Consider the following 22,237-nt stretch of genomic DNA (forward strand, 5'->3'; position numbering starts at 1 on the left):
CTTTTCAAGCATTCATGATTTAACCAAATACATTTTTTAGACAGGAAATTAGTCAGGTATTTTCTTTGTTCTGTCCGACACAATAGTCTTTTTTTAGAGGACCATTGAGACTTGTGAGACTTAAGACAAGATGTGCAAAGTAATAAAGAAACTACAAATAAGGGGGAAAACACTATGACAAAAAAAACAGCATTATAAAACTTATTACTTAAGATTTCCATAAATAAAATTAGATTAATTGAAACTAGATCTGGTCTTTTTCTAATCGTCAGCTGTCAAGTGTGGGTAGCTTCAGATTCCTGTTCCTGGCTGGCAGGAGAGGAACCCAGTGTGGTCTTCTGCTGTTGTAGCTCATCCACCTCCAGCTTTGATGTGTTGCTTGTTCTGAGATGCTTTTCAGCTCAACACGGATGTACAGACTGATTATTTGAGTTATTATATCCTTCCCTTCAACTCAGATAAACCTGTTCATTCTCCTCTGGTGACTCTCATCAACAAGGTGTTTCTGCTGCAGATCCTCCACAAACACCATGTTTTTTGGTTTTTGCACCATTCTTTGTGTTGTGTGTGAAAAACCTTTAAAATACCTTTTCAGGTGCTGTTACAGTTAAAACATGTTACAATTTGCCCCTACCCATTTAATGCACGTCGTATAGCAGTTTACCCCATCCTATATTACAATTTACCCTATGCTGTTCACCCACTCTATATTCCAATTATCCCCACACCACGTTACAATTTTACAACTAACCCCCCACCACGTTACAATTAACCCCACACTATGTTACAATTAACCCCACACCATATTTCAATTAACCCCACACTATGTTACAATTAACCCCACACTATGTTACAATTAACCCCACACCACGTTACAATTTTACAACTAACCCCCCACCACGTTACAATTAACCCCACACTATGTTACAATTAACCCCACACCATATTTCAATTAACCCCACACTATGTTACAATTAACCCCACACTATGTTACAATTAACCCCACACCATATTCCAATTAACCCCACACTATGTTACAATTAACCCCACACTATGTTACAATTAACCCCACACCACGTTACAATTTTACAACTAACCCCCCACCACGTTACAATTAACCCCACACTATGTTACAATTAACCCCACACCATATTTCAATTAACCCGACACTGTTACAATTAGCCTGTCACGGGCGCAGGATAAAAGGGACCCAGATGCAGGATAGACAAATACAAACGGGGTTTAATAACGAAAAGACACGAAACATAACGCAGACTGACAACAGGACAAAACAACAGTAGATTCCGCACTGCACCAGGCAACGTGGCTTAACTAAATACTACTAATAATCAAGACACATGAGGGACAGGTGTGCAGAAGCGGGCAGGAAGAGACAAGGGGTGGGGCAGACATGTGACAGAAAAACATAAACAAAAGGCACATGGCCAGAGTCCGGGCTGAGTCCTGACATAACCCCACATTGTATTACAATTAACCCCACACCGTATTACAATTAACCCCACATCATGTTAACCCCAACAAATTTTATAGTGTTTCCCATTCCAATTTACCTATACGCTGTTTACCCCACATCATGGTATAATTTACCCCACATCATGGTACAATTTACCCCACACTGTTTACCCAATTCCATATTTCAATTTACCCCATTCTGTTTACCCCACATCATGGTATAATTTACCCCACATCATGGTATAATTTACCCCACACTGTTTACCCAATTCCATATTTCAATTTACCCCATTCTGTTTACCCCACATCATGGTATAATTTACCCCAAATCATGGTACAATTTACCCCACACTGTTTACCCAACTCCATATGTCAATTAACCCACACCATGTTACAATTAACCCCACATCATGTTAACCCCAACAAATTTTATAGTGTTTCCCATTCCAATTTACCTATACGCTGTTTACCCCACATCATGGTATAATTTACCCCACATCATGGTACAATTTACCCCACACTGTTTACCCAATTCCATATTTCAATTTACCCCATTCTGTTTACCCCACATCATGGTATAATTTACCCCACATCATGGTATAATTTACCCCACACTGTTTACCCAATTCCATATTTCAATTTACCCCATTCTGTTTACCCCACATCATGGTATAATTTACCCCAAATCATGGTACAATTTACCCCACACTGTTTACCCAACTCCATATGTCAATTAACCCACACCATGTTACAATTGACCCCACATTAAGTTGTAGTTTACCCCACACTCTTCACCCCACTCCATATTTCAATTAACTCCATGTTGTTTACCCAACATCATGGTACAATTGACCCCACACTGTTTACCTTACTATGTATTACAATTTACCCCAGCCCACAATACAGTCTATCCCACCCCATGGTACAGTTTACCCCACCCATATTAAAAATTACTCACACCATATTACAAATGATCCAGCCCCATGTTACAGTTTATCCCATGCCCTAGTACCATTTTCTTCACACCATGTTAGAATTCACTTCGCACCGTATCACAATTTACCACCCCATGTTAAAATTTACCCCACCCTATGTTGCTAGTCAGGTTAGTTGTAACATTTTGGCTGTAGGTTTAGCTAGCCTAACTAGGTTTAACCTTAAAATGCCTCCTGACATCTTCACAAGTGTCTATAAATTGACTGTGGCAGCTGAGGAAGCATTTTCTGCACAACAAACAGAGCAACAAGTCTCCTCTAATGAAGAAGAGCAACAGCTGAAAAACAGCCTTGGAAGCTGTGAATGTTGAATGTGTTGCTTACAATGGTTACCATGGTGATCGAGTCAGACAGTAAATCTGAGTCGACCTGGCATTTTGCTTGTGTATCCTGTGTTACTGATAAACACGGCTATGGGTCTAAGATCAGATTGTGGCACAATACATACACAATCTGTTAGCAGGGTAATCGTTCCAGGTACCAAAGCTAGCCGATACGCTGGGCATGTCAGCCTCGGGCTAATGCTGTTACAAAGAACTGACAGCTGTTCAACTACACAGATCTCTGCCTTTAGGCTAGTAAATGTAATTTTGCAAAAGTCAGCCTGAGGGAAACTATTAGATTAGTCCTGCACAAAAGACACAACATGGGTTAAAATATAATATATAGCATAATTATATTCGTCATTCAGGTTATAATACAGACAGACAGACAGGAAGGAAGGAAACATGTGATGATAGGCAGGGAAACAAACAGGATGTTTACATGCACCTTATTTAAGAAGAAAGAAAATGAGGTAGTACTGTGAATGTGTCTGAGAGAGAGAGAGAGAGAGAGAGAGAGAGAGTGCATTGCAGACAAATAAGAAGCTTCCAGAAGATGTTCCTTTACAATCCTCATAGTAATTATCCTCCCTCTCTGCATCCCTCTATATGTGTCCCAAATCGTATAATTACGCACTATTACTCTCACAAGAAGTGCACTCCTCGTACCCTTTTTACTTGTTAGTCTTGTGGCTAACACAACTTACAGTACGATAGGATCACCCAGAACAGATCAGTGCCCGTATTCAGAAAAATTCTTCGCGTAAAAAGTTTCTTCTAGCGACGTAAGAAAATTCTTTTCCCTTAATATTAAAGAGAAGATCAGAGTAAAGATAAAAGTTATTCATAAAGCATCTTAACCCTTAAAAAAACCTCATAAAGTCAAAGTCAAAAAGTGTTAGGAGTAGTGAGGAGGATTTTAAGAGGATTAAGAGTTTCTTCAGAGGATAAAATGGCTATACAATATTTAATAATGATAGTGAGTTAATAAGATGATACAGCTTACATTGTGTAGGGATTAATTTTGTGTCCAAACATATTAGAGATAACATCTCCTCTGAAACAGAGCTGAAATGCCATAGCAGCAGAAATGATATAATTTGTCTCTATGACATTTCTGCTCTGTGTCAGAGATGTTTACATTTACATTTAGATTACATTTATTACATTTATAACATACAGATGTTCGAACGTCTCTAATATGATCGATCACGAACGTAATCCCTACACGACATAGTCTCAAATATCTTAACATAGCGACAAAGTGAAGGTTTATAATAGACCAGATTTTAAAAGCGCTCCTATTTATTTATTGTACAACCAATCACAGTCTTCAAAACAATGTGTCACCTAGTAACAGGTTAAGCCCCGCCTACTCTATAAGATAAAAGTTGTATTTTTTTTGCACAGAGCTGCTCTGTGATTGGTCCTGAATCACTCTTAAGATAAGATTCATAGATAGATTTCATTCATTCATCTTCTACCGCTTATCCGAACTACCTCAGGTCACGGGGAGCCTGTGCCTATCTCAGGCGTCATCGGGCATCAAGGCAGGATACACCCTGGACGGAGTGCCAACCCATCGCAGGGCACACACACACACACACACACACACACACACACACACACACACACACACAACCACACACTAGGGACAATTGTCCAGAGATGCCAATCAACCTACCATGCATGTCTTTGGACCGGGGGAGGAAACCCCCGAGGCATGGGGAGAACATGCAAACTCCACACACAAGGCGGAGGCGGGAATCGAACCCCAACCCTGGAGGTGTGAGGCGAACGTGCTAACCACTAAGCCACCGTGCCCCCCCGTAGATAGATTTTTTTAAGCTAAATTATAAGCTCTCTGAGATCATTCTTACAATCTCAATGCCAGGTGTGAAAGAGGGTTATAGGGTTCATGGCCAAACAACAAGTCAAGGTGTCTTAACAACTTATTTAACAACTATTAAAATATTTATTGATATGTATTGACTGTAATTAATTTACATTTAAATATACATCTCTATATGAATATCTCTGAATATCAGTCTCTGTCTATGCACATGTTTCCTTTTCATCTATCTATCTATCTATCTATCTATCTATCTATCTATCTATCTATCTATCTATCTATCTATCTATCATTTTAATATATTTATTTGTTTTGTTTCCACTTATATGTCTTTGGTCTGTGTTTCTCTTCCCCTCATTCTTTCTCCTCAGTAGAGAGTCTAAGAGCTAAAGTTTTTGTGGTGCACAAAAATATCCTCATTTAAAACAAGCCAGATCATTTTTATTAGAAGCAGCCCACAGGTTTTAACAGTGTGTCCTCTGGAAGATTTTATGCTATGTTCTGTTCATTTCTGGGATTTGTTACACTACAGGAAGAGTAAATGACTCATCTGACCTAGTTAGAAAAGAGCAATGAAATGTGACGTCGATTTGCGCCATCTGCGGTGTGAAAATAAAGCATGCTTATTTTCGTGAGCGTGAGCTTGGCAATGTCTTTGTCTCACAGCGCTGGCTGTCCAGGAGTAAATGTGTGTGCGAGGACACGGTATTGAATTGACCCATCCTTTAAAGCAGGGGAGTAGAGAGGAGATCCAATAAGAGCATAGATTTCACAGATAAAAGCAGTGAATCATTCAGTCCATCTAAAACAGACATAACAGAATATCCGAGTTCGTAAGCGTCTTTATACTCGGACTTGGAGGGTGGAGGTTCACGTCACTGCACTATTGAGTGCTTATTGTGACTTTCGGAGCATCTTCCAAACCTCGGAAGGCTTCCAAACAATAACGAACCTCGTTTGCAGAGTCAAAGAAAAATTGATACTTCTACAAGTGCGACTGAGAGAACTGAGAGAAAATTAATAGCAGATCGAATCAAAAATGTGTAACAATTCAATACTTTGGATCAAATCAATTATTCAGATTGATAATAAAGTGAAACAGGACAAGGAAAGAACTGGTGTGGGAAAAATATTCCATAAGGGCAACACAAATGTGTTCTCAATGTCATCAGGAAATCGCTGGGAGTCCAAGAGAACAAGGCTGGTTGTACTGCAGTCGCACGGTGCGAAAGTTGGTGATAACATCTTCAACACAGCACAGATCTCTGAAACAAAGGTGAAATGCCATATTTGTTTCTGTGCTGTGACAGAAATGTTTACATTTACATTTATTCCATTTAGAACATCCAGATCTTTGCACATCTCTGATAGGATCGGTCACGAACATAATCGCTACACGATATAACCTTAATATATCTTAATAATAATATATCTTAATATAATATAATAATATAATAATAATATATCTTAATAATATATCTTAATATCATTAGGATCAGGTCAGTTAGAGATACCAAGGGTTCACTCAAAACAAGGTGCGTCAGCATTTAGTTATTACGCCACCTATAATTGGAATCAACTTCCAGAAGAGATCAGATGTGCTTCAACAGTAGACACTTTTAAATCAAGATTAAAAACACATCTGTTTAACTCTGTATTTACTAAATGATCACTGTGCTGCTTCACACTGATTGCACTTTTTATCCAAATCACTTTTACTCCTGTTTTATTCTTTTTAACATACTTTAAACTGTTTTTATTGAAATCACATTTATTTTCTTTAATTGTTCTTTGTTTTTATTATGATTTTATCGTGTCTCTTATTTTTACATATATTTTTTTTCTAATTAATTTTAGAATTAATTTTTTCTAATTAATTTTCTAATTTCTACTGTATGTAAAGCACTTTGAATGGCCTCTGTGTATGAAATGTGCTATACAAATAAACTTGCCTTGCCTTGCCTTGCCTAATATACCAAATATCTTAACATAGAGACAAAGTGACGGTTTATTACAGACCAGATTTTAAAAGCGCTGCTAATTTTTATTTATTGGACAACCAATCACAGTCTTCAAAAGAATGTGTCACCTAGTAACAGGTTTAGCTTTGCCGCTTTAGCTATATTTTCCTTGCTCAGAGATGGTTCCTGAATCACTCTTAAAGGATGGACACCAAAGTGGATGCAAGGGTAAATTTTATTAAAGAAACAACCAAAACAAAACCATAAAAACAACAGGTAAATAAGAAAGATGGAAGGAGGAAAGATGTGAGGATGAAGCTGTAACACAGATGATGTAGCATCTTTATATAAGGGTGATTGACTATTAAGGGTTTGGGCATCACTGAGAGCAGAAATAGGTTTAGTATCAACATTTACTTTGAAGATAGAAACATTCATTCATTCATTCATCTTCTACCGCTTATCCGAACTACCTCAGGTCACGGGGAGCCTGTGCCTATCTCAGGCGTCATCGGGCATCAAGGCAGGATACACCCTGGATGGAGTGCCAACCCATCGCAGGGCACACACACACACACTCTCATTCACTCATGCAATCACACACTACGGACAATTTTCCAGAGATGCCAATCAACCTACCATGCATGTCTTTGGACCGGGGGAGGAAACCGGAGTACCCGGAGGAAACCCCCGAGGCACGGGGAGAACATGCAAACTCCACACACACAAGGTGGAGGCGGGAATCGAACCCCGAACCTGGAGGTGTGAGGCGAACATGCTAACAACTAAGCCACCGTGCCCCCTAAGATAGAAACATTTGTGTGGAAAAAAATATTTTTTGTTTTATGGAACTTTTCTATGAATATATTGTTTATAGCAGGCTATTAAAACAGATATTTTTATGCAAAACGAATGTGCCGAGCGTCTAATTTCATATTAGCCGCTAACCATGACTGTAGAGTGAGACATGACAAAAGGTGTCTATTGTGTTCGGCTTTATTTATATAAAATTTGTAATTAAGTACATAAAGTTGTCCTGATGCTCTGATGAGGATTAATTTTCCAGAATTAATTGCTTTCCCTACGGCACGGATGTTAAAAATCTCGAGCATCTAACCTCCGCTCAACACCTTCATGCTCTGATTTCCTCGTTGTCTCTTGTGCAAATAGAAACGTGGCAGTTTTTGTTGGTGGGAAGGCTGGGAGCGAGTCAGGCAGCAGATCCTCACCAGGTGCTAGGAAGAAGAGATGAATGAACGAGGAAAACAAACAGACAAGCTGCAGAGATAAGCGACTGAGTCATCCATGATGAGCTTTGATGCTGAAAGCGTGACATTTTTGGTCCGTGTGTGATGAAGCGACACAAACGAAAGTAATTACAGTATAGCGCTTATGAAAGATGAAGAGATCGGCCGTAAACAAGCCGTGTGAGGTTTCATATTGAGGACTAGATGCTTAGTGGATATTTTTGGATATTGTGTTCAACTGTAATTTTTAGGGGGGGTGGAAACATATAATTAAATTTATAGACAGTGTATTTCATTGTTTTCTACGTAAATGGTTTTATTTCTATTCTTAGCTTTCACTTGGGGGGCACTGTGGCTTAGTGGTTAGCACGTTCGCCTCACACCTCCAGGGTTGGGGGTTCGATTCCCGCCTCCGCCTTGTGTGTGTGGAGTTTGCATGTTCTCCCCGTGCCTCGGGGGTTTCCTCCGGGTACTCCGGTTTCCTCCCCGGTCCAAAGACATGCACGGTAGGTTGATTGGCATCTCTGGAAAATTGTCCGTAGTGTGTGATTGCGTGAGTGAATGAGAGTGTGTGTGTGTGTGTCCTGCGATGGGTTGGCACTCCGTCCAGGGTGTATCCTGCCTTGATGCCCGATGACGCCTGAGATAGGCACAGGCTCCCCGTGACCCGAGGTAGTTCGGATAAGCGGTAGAAGATGAATGAATGAATGAGCTTTCACTTTCTGCTTTGACTCCAGTATATTAGCTGGAACGTTCCCTCCAACTCTCCTTCACTGCGGCCTACAAACATGACCGCCACGGACTCTGACTCCCAGCAACCACCTGCACCCTCGGGCGCACAGTCTTCATGGTTCTGATTGTTTTCACCTGTGTTTAATTATGTATGTTTGGTTTGGCAAACCCTGGATCCCAGGATCTCCAACTTAGTGGTGAATATAGAAGGAATTGTACCTCGCACACACATTTACTCCTGGACAGCCAGCGCTGTGAGACAAAGACATTGCCAAGCTCACGCTCACGAAAATAAGCATGCTTTATTTTCACACCGCAGATGGCGCAAATCGACGTCACATTTCATTGCTCTTTTCTAACTAGGTCAGATGAGTCATTTACTCTTCCTGTAGTGTAACAAATCCCAGAAATGAACATTCATTCATTCATCTTCTACCACTTATCCGAACTACCTCGGGTCACAGGGAGCCTGTGCCTATCTCAGGCGTCATCGGGCATCAAGGCAGGATACACCCTGGACGGAGTGCCAACCCATCGCAGGGCACACACACACTCTCATTCACTCACACACTCACACACTACGGACAATTTTTCCAGAGATGTCAATCAACCTACCATGCATGTCTTTGGACCAGGGGAGGAAACCGGAGTACCCGGAGGAAACCCCCGAGGCACGGGGAGAACATGCAAACTTCACACACACAAGGTGGAGGCGGGAATCAAACCCCCAACCCTGGAGGTGTGAGGCGAACGTGCTAACCACTAAGCCACCGTGCCCCCCTAGCTTAAAGTTAATTTCCTGAAATGGAAACCTTTTTTTTTTGCAATTTGTACTTCATTTGTCCCCCAAAGTAGGAAATGACACTATTACAACATGCAAGTTACTACTTACAAGACGCCGTGAGCGTCCAGGACGAGCAGCGTATGAGTTTGAGTGCACCAGTATATTTTTTGGGAGGTGGAAGGAAATCAGAAACTCCACAAAGACGGAAACCTGAGCTCATGATCAAACCCTCTGCACCAACATGCAGCCTTTTATTCCTCTCTTTAAAACTCTGGATCCTCAAACCTGCAGTATAAAAACAGATGTGATTGCCCATAAAGAAACAAATGATGGATAGAAATCTGTAACTTTTACACTAATCTAAAAACAACCTCATGAAGATAGCATAGCAGGCTGTGTGGTGAGTGTTGTATATAAAACCATAACACCGCCTCTCTCTCTCTCTCTCTCTCTCTCTCTCTCTGCTTTAGCTAGAGGCATTATTGACTGAGTTTTTTTTCCTTTCCTCTCCCACACTGTCTCATTTCCTCACTACATATTAGTCATTTCTTATTCATAAATGCTAACGAACTGAAACACATGCAGACGAGAAGCTGGTCTGGGAGGCTGAAGGTCAGCGATTTGGGTTCATTTCAGGCTAATTTTATACATTGTCTAGTGAATTAAACAATAATGAAAAGTTATTTGATGGAGAATTTAAAAGATAATGATGGAATGAAAAGTTTTCTATATGACAAACTGCTAAGATTTGTGGTCGACACGTGGGGAGGAATTATCACCTCTCAGAAACATAGATGTGGGTGTATAGTCGAATCTACATAGAATTAAGTGTGTGTGTGTGTGTGTGCGTGTGCGCATGTGTGTGTGTTTGTGTTCGTTCCATGGCATAAAACCCAGATCCAGTCTGATCTTTCCAGGAAAAAGTGCTTCCTGAAGAGGATGATGTTCTTTAGAATCCATTTTAAATGAAAAAGAAGAATTTTAAATAAAAGTTACAAAAAAGTTACAGCTTTACCTCTGACTGTTACTGGAGACTCCTTCCTTACATATTAAATAAACATCACCTTATTAAAAAGCTTTACCATAGTAACGATTATAGCTTATTGTTGGATAAATATTGATAAGCTTTTAATTATGTGGAGCGTTACAACACGCCTTTCAGCATTTACATAAAATACCTACTCAGTCTTATTGCAATCTTTATAGTTTATTCATTCATTCATCTTCTACCGCTTATCTGAACTACCTCGGGTCACGGGGAGCCTGTGCCTATCTCAGGCGTCATCGGGCATCAAGGCAGGATACACCCTGGACGGAGTGCCAACCCATCGCAGGACACACACACACACACTCTCATTCACTCACGCAATCACACACTACGGACAATTTTCCAGAGATGCCAATCAACCTACCGTGCATGTCTGTGGACCGGGGGAGGAAACCGGAGTACCCGGAGGAAACCCCCGAGGCACGGGGAGAACATGCAAACTCCACACACACAAGGCGGAGGTGGGAATCGAACCCCCAACCCTGGAGGTGTGAGGCGAACGTGCTAACCACTAAGCCACCGTGCCCTCCCTCGTTATAGTTTAATTTTTATAAAATTGTTTTGTAATACACGTGATTCTTTTTTCTATCTTTCTATTTTTTTATGCCTTTATTCACTTTTATTATTGACTGTTTTATTTCATTTGAAAAATGTTTCAATTAACACTATGACTATGATTGTATGTATTTTTCTCATTACAACGCGACATTACAGTGTCTTAGGGCACTATGAAAATTATGACTTATTTATTTGTTTGTTTTTTTTTATTTATTTATTAAGGTGTGAAATTTGCAACAATCTCAGTTGTAATTAAGAGATGCAGTGAACCTGCATTTTACATTACAAGTTACATTACAGTACAAGAATAAAGCCTTTAACTACATTTAAAACGAATGACTAAAAATAACAAATAAATTGCATACATAGCATGAAAGTCGGCTCTTAAGATTCAAACAAAAGTTCGTTTGCAGTTCGTTTGTTCATTTGAGCATGGGGAGTTCCTGAAATGAAAACAAACGAGTGAGTCGATTCCCCAAGCGACTCGACTCCCCAAGTTCAAATAAAGGAAACGGTTCGAAGATCCGACTCGTTCAATAATAACAAATCTCTGTTTGTGACTGACAGCATTGTAAGTTGATTAAAGAGAAACAACATGAACAAAAAGCTACAAAACAAACAAAAATCAACAAATTTAGGCTCATATATGTGACTTAAGTCCTCCATTCTCCATGCTGCTTCTTTCAGTTGAATGATCTGCTTCTATAGAAACAATAACATGTATAAGTGCATTGACATAAACCTGGGAATTGGATCTCTGCTACGTTTGACAGCATGAAGATCCGATTACTGACAGGATAGCTAACATTTACGCCTCTGTACAGGAACGAAAGGCTGTGTGATAACGGCGGTGTGTGTAGATTTTCTCTGCAGCAGCAGAATGAACTGGAGAACAGCAGGTTTAATGTAGCGTCTCTCGTGTAAAACAGCAAGCCAGAGGAACGCTTACTGATCCCCACATTGTTCCTGTGTGGCAATCACGCAGCCTCGGACCATAACACGCCTCCTGGTGTTTCCATCACAAACTGCAGCTCCTCGCTTTCTACCCTTCCCCCAGCAGAAGGTAAATAATTGAAGCTGGTTTCTCTCTCCACAGCAGCAGGAGCAGCTGGGTGCATCCACTGGTTCCCAAGCGCCTTCTTCTTGTTCTGGGTGGATTTGAGAAAGCTGTGGTTGTGGATGGAGGTATGGGGTGTAGTTGGTTAAGCTCCTAATGCAGACTGAGGAACGCAGAGCATGATCTTGTGAAAATATAGCTTGTGTACATGATGTTGGTACATCATTATGTTAGTCAGGTGGATGTTGGATGCACAATAATGGCCAAACGGGCCACGCTTTTGGCTGTTCATCAAGAATTTATAGAATGAATCAGTACACAGTGGGCTTCAAGTGAGTCAGATCATTTGTCTCAGATCACTAACATTAGCTTGTATGTCTAGTATTGGGAATTAATATAAGTCTTTATAGGATGTCTATCACTTAGAACACTCAAACCATCATAAAGCTCATGCTGTTCATTCTTTTGATCATTTAGTGATGGTTAATTTAAGTGAGTCAGATTATTTGACTCAACTCACCATCCATCCATCCATCCATCCATCCATCCATCCATCTTCTACAGCTTATCCGGGGCCGGGTCGCGGGGGCAGCAGTCTAAGCAGGGACGCCCAGACTTCCCTTTCCCCCGACACTTCCTCCAGCTCTTCTGGGGGAACACCGAGGCGTTCCCAGGCCAGCCGAGAGACCTAGTCCCTCCAGCGTGTCCTAGGTCTTCCCCGGAGCCTCCTCTCGATTGGACATGCCCGGAACACCTCCCCAGGGAGGCGTCCAGGAGGCATCCGGAACAGATGCCCGAGCCACCTCAGCTGACTCCTCTCGATGTGGAGGAGCAGCAGCTCTACTCTGAGCTCCTCCCGAGTGACCGAGCTCCTCACCCTGTCTCTAAGGGAGCGCCCAGTCACCCTGCGGAGGAAACACATTTCAGCCGCCTGTATCCAGGATCTTGTCCTTTCGGTCATGACCCAAAGCTCATGACCATAGGTGAGGGTAGGAACGTAGATCGACTGGTAAATAGAGAGCTTCGCCTTGCAGCTCAGCTCTTTCAACTCACCAATAAGAGTCAAATCTTTTATGGCTTAATTGTAATTTAAAAATATCTATAAATGTCCAATATGTTGTCGCCTTTCTCTTACGCTCACAAGCTCATAAATCTTTGCTAAAATTGTTATGGCTCTTTTCAGTAACTCAGAATATTTGGCTCAGCTTACCAACAAAATAAACTCTTCTGTCACTGAGTGAGTCGGTTTTTCAGAATCACCTAAAAGATCCGTTCCAAAGATCCGACTCGTTCTTGAACAAGACATCGATTTACTCAATTCGCTCATTTTAGTGCATTAAATTAAGACAAAAGCAAAAAAGGATCCACTTATGATGCTAAAAATTAGTGACGTGTTGTTATTGAACGAGCCGCTTCAAAGCCCCTCGCTTCATGTATGTGAGTCGGATCTTCAATCCTCATCAAAAAGATTCGATTCAGCGAGCCGAATCGTTCGAGATTGACACGTTTATTCATAAGTAAGCTTTTGAGTAATGTGATTTGTTCAGTACAGTACAGTGAGCACTGAACTCAAATAAAGGATAAATTTATATGCATTTCAGAGTAAGAAAATCCAACTGAATCATTCATGAACAACCAGGAGGTGTGAAAACTAACTGGGGTTCATTTTACAGCCTGTGCTGCCATCTAGTGGACACACCGAGTATTCACTTATAAATGATTTCCTATTTATTTATTTATTTGTTTGTTTGTTTATTAACACTCAGGGCATTCAGAAGAAAAGAAATGTGTTGAATAAATGAAAGTATTTGTTAAACAGTTTTCTTGAGATTTGCTTAGCTTTATAAAACCTCTCAGCTAGCCAGAGCTTCTCGTCGCTCCTCCTGGGATCTACGTTAAAAAAGCTACAGGAGACGTGTTTAACGAACGCTTCACTTGACTACCAGCTATGATAAGTAGAACATTTTGGTGGAAATGTTTTATTCCGTTTCTATACTTGTGTAAAGCTGCTTTGAGAAAGTTCTATACAAATAAACTGATCTGAACTAAACAGTGAAGCATGCTGGTGGTGGCATCGAGCTGCAGAGCTGCTTTTAATACTTTTTTTTCCCGCCAGGGACTCGGAGACTTGTCAGGGGTGAGGACAAACCGGTAGGAGTCAGCAACCCTGGACTTGATACAATACAAACAAGACTCGAGGGTTGATAGCAATGACAGAAGAAATTCGATGCATTTATTTATCTACAGTTTATTTTACATGAACGTAAACTTGTGTGCAATTCACAGTGAACCTCGAAAGCAACGTCCCACTACGTGTTATTTCCCCTTAAACCAAGCACCTCGGCTGCTGGAGAAAAGCAGCGTCTCTGTTTAAATGTTTAGAAAGACCAAACCTAAAAGGCTTTAAAATAAATACTCGTCTTTTGTGCTTGAGAAATAGATGGAGAAAAATATCTGAGTCTTTTTTCCCCCCACGTTAATAAGTAATAACTAGAAAACCGTGCAGCACGTGTCAAGCCTTCGATCCGACCCGAGTCACGTAACAGGTGAAGATTATTAAGTAAGTAAGACATCAGTCCATGAATGAAACTAATACCACAGTTTCACCTATGAAACGTTTGATTTTCGGTAATAAAAAGCTGCTCTGTGTGTTAAACCAGCTCTATATGGATGATGGAGAGGATCTCGGACCGTGCTGCAGCAGTGGAGATGATCACATGCGATGGATGCGCTTGTGATCTGTGAACTCTTTGAGGTTCTGTAGGTTGTCCCACCACGTGAACAGGAAGGTTTTGGCGATGAGGCTGAACCACGGTGTGATCTGCACGTGGCCTTTCTCTGCCTGCTCCAGCAGCTCCTTCAGCTCCTCTTTGGAGACATAGCGGTGACTTTTCACCTCGTTGGGGTCGGGCTGCAGCTTCACGTCCCTCTGCAGGAACAGGATGTAGTCGATCTCGTGCTCGCCCCACACCCCGTCCGACTCGGCCTTGTAGTGGATGCGGGTCAGGTACGTCATCTCCTCTGGAGGCACCTAGAGACAGAGATTTGAATTAATCTCCTACTGTTACATGAGCTTGTGTAAGTATTGGCACCCTTGAACCTTTCAATGTTTCGTAAGTGTTATGGATGGAGGGGTTTTTTTGGGGGGGGGGGATTGGGAAATGCTGGGGGGAGGGAAAAAAAAAAAGGTGCATATAGAGAAAAAAAATAAAAGATGAAAGCGAAAACTTGGGATGTGCTAAAAGGATCTCTGATGAGACCAAAGTTGAACCGTTTGGCTACTTTTGAAGGAAACTTGTCCCCTTAATAGGTAGTACACCATCCAGTTAAGCATACTTAACTCATTAATTCCTTCCAGAAGCAGTGTTAAAAGTTTTACTTTCCACCCAAGCGATTTTTTCAGCGATATCTAGCTCCGCAAAGCTGAAAAAAAAATTCCAGAACACTTTAAAAGCTCCTCCGGAAGCTACACCTGTAGTAGCTGTAAATGCAGTCAAAAGCCAGTCGATAAACAAGATAAATGTCTGGATCCGAGCGTCTGCTAAGTGCCGACTCGCCTTCAAACGCTTGACTTACTGAGACTTTCGAGTAGTGCAAGCTTTCATGTTGAGTTCATTTCAGGTCCAGGCTGTAATTCAACATTTTCAATGAGAGCTGGTGACACGAGTGACAGCAAACGTTAGCTGGGATGTCGTAGCTCAGTGGTTAAGGTGTTGGACTACTGATCGAAAGGTTGTGAGTTCAAACCCCAGGTCCACCAAGCCGTCAGTGCTGGGGCCCTGAGCAAGGCCCTTAAACCTTAATTGCTCAGATGTATAAAATGTGACCTCCGTGAAGTTGGCACCCCATAAAAAGAAATAATCACCAAAACTATGTCATTCGTTTGTGCTGATTTGTGCCGCAAAAACGAACGTTTGTGCTGGTTTGGTGTTTGAGATATTAAACATTATTTTTTTGACCGTGTGACGTCACTTTCCACCCCACATCGCCCAAATCGCTTAAAACTGGCTTAGTTCGTTTGTGCCCGATTTGTGCCCATTTGTGCCGTTAAAACAAACACTGTATCTGTTTTCCTTCCTGAGATATAAGCAAAATATTTTCGGGAACTGTGACGTCACTCTCCACCCCAGTTCGTCTAAATCACACAAAACTGGTGTCATTCGTTTGTGCTCGATTTGTGCCGGTTTGTGCCGTTGAAATGAACGTCAAGTATATTTCCCCTTCTTAGAAATAACAAAAACAATTTGGAGCTGTGACGTCACTCTCCACCCCGTGCCGTCCAAATCTCTCCAAACCGGTGGCGTTCGTTTGTGCTCGATTTGTGCCGTTAAAACTAACCTGGTATCTCTGAGCCCTTCTTAAATATAATGGGGAAAATACTTGTTCGGGACTGTTACGTAACTCTCCGCCCACTATCGTCTAAATCGCTCCAAAAAGGTGCCGTTCGTTTGTGCTCCATTTGTGCCGGTTCGCGCCACTAAAATAAACATCGAATCTTATTCCCTTCCTTAGAAATAACAAATACAATACGGGACAGTGACGTCACTCCCCACCCCACTTCGTCCAATTCGGACAAAACCGGTGGCGTTCGTTTGTGTTCGATTTGTGCCTCTAAAATAAAACATTGTATCTAATTTGCTTCCTTAAAAATAGCAAACAGAATAAAATAGCGGGTCTAAGGTGAGTAGATATCGGTAGCGTACACCAGAGACATCCATTTATGTGTCAGAATACACGGGACAGTGTCTATGTTCTTCTATGAATTGTTTTAAAAATATTTTGAACAAAAAGAAACACATCTCACCCGTCATTACTTGCTTCACTGGTTATGCACCTTCTTCCGAGAAAATAAATATGCGGTAGTTGTCTTTGTATCTTGCAGAATGCTAAGATTAGTTTATATATTTGCATTGTGTGTAAAACAATATGCACACATTTAAAACAAATTTACCTGACAACTTTACAGGCTATCGATTGAGCAAAGTGATGTTAACGCAGTAGCCTAAACTAGACTAATCCCTCAGTTAAAGTTAGACTAAGAAAGAAAGAAAGAAACGTGGATAATGATAAAGGATAATACCTTTTTTAGCGTTAAACCTCAACACAAGCAAACGAAGAGCTATATTGAGTTGCAAAAGTTATAAAACACTGTGATGCCCAATGTGAATAAATGTAATAAACGTCAACAAATATTGACACATTTCACACATGCTCTAGAATGTTTTATTTTTTAAACTAGTGTTGAATACGCTGATATTGGGCATTACCATGGCAACCATTAGTAGTAATGTCTCACGAAGACTTCTTACTGCAATTGTGTGAATGTAGCGTAACGCTCCTAAATGTGCAAAAGTAGCACAAGTAGTTTAACAAACAGTCGTGAAAGACTCAGACGCATCGTGTACCTGATGTGTGGGGATGCCGAGTTCAGCCTCCAGTCTCCTCTGTGCAGCTCGTCTCACCCCGATGCCGTCCTGCTCCTCCAGCTCGGACGGCGTGTACAGAGGGTGACTGCAGCACGTGTTAGTGAAACACCCTGACGGAGAACACAGCGAGACGCGGGGTTAATGAACGTAAGGTCGGTTCCAGCCGAGAGACTGTTACAAGACGGTACGATGGCGATCGGCACCGCAGACCAACAGCAGCCTGCTTTAAAAACAACAAACAGACAAACCTGGGAACGTGATCTTGGCATCAGATCTCTGCTGTAAGAGCAGCTTTTCTTCACTGTTAAACAGGAAAACACTAAATGCTCGGTGCAGTAATCCTGTCAGGAGACACGACAGGATAAATATAAATAAACAGTCTTAAAGTTATATAATATACTTTGCTAGCTATAATGTTTTGTGTACGTGATTAGCAAACACAAGCATACATGAATACGTGTATACGCGTCACAGACAAACCGTTTGGAAATAAACAAAAAATGGATCATTTTTTAAAATTATTTCAAAAAAGATTATCAAATATAAATGTTAAATATTACTGTGCATTTTTTTTTTTTTTTTTTACAAAAAAATTATTTTGTTTTCTCCTTATTATTTATTTTTTTACACTATAAGCATGTTAATAAAATAGATTCTGATATTTATTAAATAATGAAATAAAATAAAACTATTTTCTTTCTTAAAATGTACACAATTGTGAGGGGGAATAAAAATCTGAATTACAATTCTAAATATCAATAATACATAAAACAAAGAAGTAAAAGAATATAAACAAAATAATCTAAAATAATTATAAAATATAAATAAATAAACAAATTGTAATATTTTATGCCAAAAATATTTTTGCTGTTTAAAAAACCCTTTTCATTTTTGATGTTTATTCTTAATTGAAATAAGAATAATTCAACATGCAAAAAATTGTATCTTAAGATCTTCATGTACGTGATTACTGATTGTATGTGTGTGTGTGTGTGTGTGTGTGTGTGTATCAATACAACTTCTCAGAAACATTTAAAAACCTGCCTTTGCTGATGTTTGAGTTGAGGTGGCAGTTCTTCTTGGTGTCTGCTCCGATCTCCTGGTCGTTCTCATCGATCCTGATGCACATCTCAGCCAGCAGACGGACCTGCTTCTCATCCAGATTGTCTGTGTTTATTTCTGGCATCCTTACACCGGCCTGATTACAGGAAGCAGCACTAAACCTGTGAAAACAGAAAGTAGACCCAAAAAAATATATGAAAATATGAACATGAATATAATATACACAGGTACAGAACAGAGCTGCAATAACACACTCTATACTGTGAGATATCTAAATTACATTTTATACATATTACAGGATTCCAGCTCAATACTTCATAAACAGAAAATGATACATAGATAGAGAGAGAGAGAGAGAGAGAGAGAGAGAGAGAGAGAGAGAGAGAGAGAGAGAGAGAATAGAGAGTAGATCGAATAGATAAAATAGATATGGCATTTACCAGAAGTGCAGAGATATATATATATATATACGTACGGCATTAAATATAGGTATATATGTAAACATATGTACATATAAAGGCTATACTACGGCGGCCAGGAAGTGCAAAACACATTAACAAATCCCAAAACAAATTAACAAATTAGAAAACAAATTAACAAATCAGAAAAACAAGTCCAATAACACGCTTTATACACTTTATATTACATTTATATATTAATGTGAAATATTAGTCATAATGTACAGTAATGTACACGTACACACACACACACACACACACACACACACACAATGTAATAAATTATCTATATTAATGTAATATATAAGTCCTGACACTGGAGACTCCTTCATGTAAACACTGAATAAATGTCTTTAACAATCAGATGTTTTTCTTTCTTATTCTCCACCATAAAGGTCCAGGTCAGCTACAGAAAGTGCATTAACATCCCTGCAGTAATAATGATAATAATAATGATAATAATAATGATAATAATAATGATAATAACCCCCAGTTTTACCTGGAGATGAGTGTAGAGAGCAGAGCAGGAGAGGAGCACAGGACAGATTGTTGATGTAAAGGCCTCACTTCGCACACTTTAAAGGGTCTAAACACGTTGTGTCCCTCGCCAGCCACCGTCCTTAGCACCGCCCTTAGTGCGCGCGCCATGGTGAGACGGAACACGCTGACCAATCAGAACACTCGGACCATCGGACCACCTGCGGCACGAATTACCATGGTAACCTCACCGAAGACGTTATTAAAACACCCGAAGCATTCACACATGAACATGTAAACACACATAAATACTAATGTCTTACCGTTTAACTTCGTTATTAATACCCGCAATATACTAACGCTATTCTGACACCATGAAAACAAGATGGAAGACGCTACCGGATGTGACGTGTTCCGGGGCTGTCACGGGATTGGTGGAAAGTAATCACGTGATTCGTCAAAGTTTTTTATTTAATCAAAAAACTTTTATTTTTTTGTTAAAGTTTTGCAATAAAAAAGTCTGAAGGAATCCCATGTAACTTACTTATCGATATTTAAGGTTTATCAGTTCATGAAGGTATATTTATACTGATAATACTGATAATAACTTGATAATTTTTTTATATATAGTGTTGATTAAAAATAATAATCATCTTCATCATCATCATCATCATCATCATCATCATCATCATCATCATCATTTCCATCGTCAGTGTCGTTTGTGTAAATGATTTAGTCACATTAGGTAAATATGTCTGGCATAAAAAAAAAACCTGACAGAAAATTGAGTCGGCAAAAAGATGGAAACAGAAAGAAGTTAATTTAGATTATTATTATTAATATTATTATTATTATTATTAATATTATTATTATTATTATTATTATTATTATTATAGTGTTAGTAGTATTAATAATAATAATAACAATAAGTATTATTATTGTTATTATTATTATTAGTATTATTATTATTATTATATTGTTAGTAGTATTCATAGTAATAATAACAATAAGTATTATTATTGTTATTGTTATTATTATTATTAATAATAATAATAATACTTTTTATTACTATACTATTACGTTTACTTATTATTATTATTATTATTATTATTATTATTATTGTTATTATTATAATAATAATTATTATGTTTATTATGTTTACTTGTATTATTATTATTATTATTATTATTATTATTATTATTATTATTATTATTATTGTTGTTATTACTATTATGATTTTATTATTATGTTTACTTCTTCTTCTTCTTCTTCTTATTATTATTATTATCATTAGGGTTCAAGCGCGAAGCGCTGGAAACCTATTGTTTTTGTTAGGATTATTATTATTATTATTATTATTATTATTATTATTATTATTATTATTCCACCATAGAAACGGTCATGCAGCCCAAACCGTAAGGCCTAGAGAGCTCAAACTTGGTCAGATGGTAGTACTGGTCACAGTTACTCAGGGCCAAAATCTCAGTGGTATCGGACAATTTGGGGCGCTATCACACATTTTATCCGAATATACTTTTGCTAACTAGTCCTAGGTTTTTCGCCTGATCGAGACCAATCCAGTGCAGTAATATTCTCTGGAGTCTCAATGACAATAATTTTCGAAAAAAAGTCTAAATTTTGATTCAGGGTCCTTAAGGGGCCCCAAAACGTTTGGACTGTGAGGAGCCAGTTTTACTTAAATGTCAATAACTCAAGAACTAAATGAGCTATCAACACCAAACTTGGGACACATGTGAAAGAGGTCAAACTGAGGTCACAGTTCAAAAACCGTGGTGATTGGCCACTTCGTGGCGCTTTAACGGAAAAATCACTAAAAACAGCCATTTTTAAAAAAAAAAAGCCCTCTAGCGCCCCCAACAGTCCAAAAACGCAATTGTGTGCTGACTTGTAAGGCAAAGATTCTGATTCTGACTCGAATGGGTGTGGCGGAAGTAGGCGGGGCTTGTCTTGAAGTGGGCGGGGCTTTAACCGGTAATAATTAATTTGTAATATTTATAACACTAGCTTACTACCTTTATGTTTTTATGAAATACAGCAAAAACGTGTCAGACACACAGTGTCTGGTTACTGGTTAGAGACAGCTGAAGGTTTGATAGTGGTTTGATAGGTTTGATAGCATGACATGACATATATTGTCATGTCAATCCAAAGGCCTTAAACGCTTGAACCCGGGAAATGCTGCTTGCAGCTTTAATTATTATTATATTGTTAGTAGTATTATTATAATAATTATTTTTTATTATAATAATAATTATTATTATTTTATTGTTTACTTCTTCTTCTTCTTCTTCTTCTTCTTCTTCTTCTTCTTCTTCTTCTTCTTCTTATTATTATTATTATTATTATTATTATTAAGCTCCTGCTGAAACTAAAACACCTGCACAAAATAGCTGTCAGTGCTTGATCTCAGCCCGAGCTGTAGTGCGCATGTGTAGTTCAAACTTCACGCATGCGCAGTAGTGTTGTGGCCGAGGACGCGTCAGTGACCCAGTTAATTCGGCTGTGTGTAAACGCTTTTCCCGTTGGACTTTTGCTGTGAGTGATCACAGCGTTAGCACTGATATCTAATGGAAGATGCAGTTTGACTTACTGACGTGTTGTCACGTGTCTGAGCGTACACATCGAGACGTTTAAACACGTGAGTACGAGTGTGTTGATGAGTTAGCATCAGAGCTAAGTAACAGTTAGCTTCCACACAGATGAGCTCTTCATTAAATGTCGTGTTTTTATCACAGATCTTCTCACTAAAGCACTAAATCTCCT

At 39.4% G+C, this 22,237-nt stretch overlaps 2 protein-coding genes across 4 annotated transcripts in view; one reads left to right on the forward strand and one right to left on the reverse strand.

Moving 5' to 3' along the window:
* Positions 1-14,231: 14,231 nt before the first annotated feature.
* idi1 (isopentenyl-diphosphate delta isomerase 1) lies at positions 14,232-19,864 on the reverse strand. The gene is made up of 6 exons (XM_060869590.1): positions 19,777-19,864; positions 19,476-19,674; positions 18,501-18,679; positions 17,705-17,797; positions 17,436-17,566; positions 14,232-15,061 (listed from the first exon to the last, which is right to left on the reverse strand). The coding sequence occupies exons 2-6, from the start codon at positions 19,622-19,624 to the stop codon at positions 14,744-14,746; spliced, it is 870 nt and encodes a 289-aa protein (XP_060725573.1). The 5' UTR covers positions 19,625-19,674; positions 19,777-19,864; the 3' UTR covers positions 14,232-14,743.
* The window catches only part of wdr37 (WD repeat domain 37), a 46,571-nt gene continuing 44,006 nt past the window's right edge, over positions 19,673-22,237 (forward strand). For 2 of the 3 annotated variants that reach the window (XM_060869574.1, XM_060869573.1), the window contains exon 1: positions 21,910-22,112. The gene's annotated coding sequence lies outside the window, so the exon portion shown is untranslated. Of the gene's footprint in view, positions 19,695-21,909; positions 22,113-22,237 lie in introns of those variants that run through there. The other variant, XM_060869576.1, reaches the window with a different exon arrangement.

This window comes from Tachysurus vachellii, chromosome 5 (assembly GCF_030014155.1).
Source record: "Tachysurus vachellii isolate PV-2020 chromosome 5, HZAU_Pvac_v1, whole genome shotgun sequence".
Taxonomy (NCBI): Eukaryota; Metazoa; Chordata; class Actinopteri; order Siluriformes; family Bagridae; genus Tachysurus; species Tachysurus vachellii.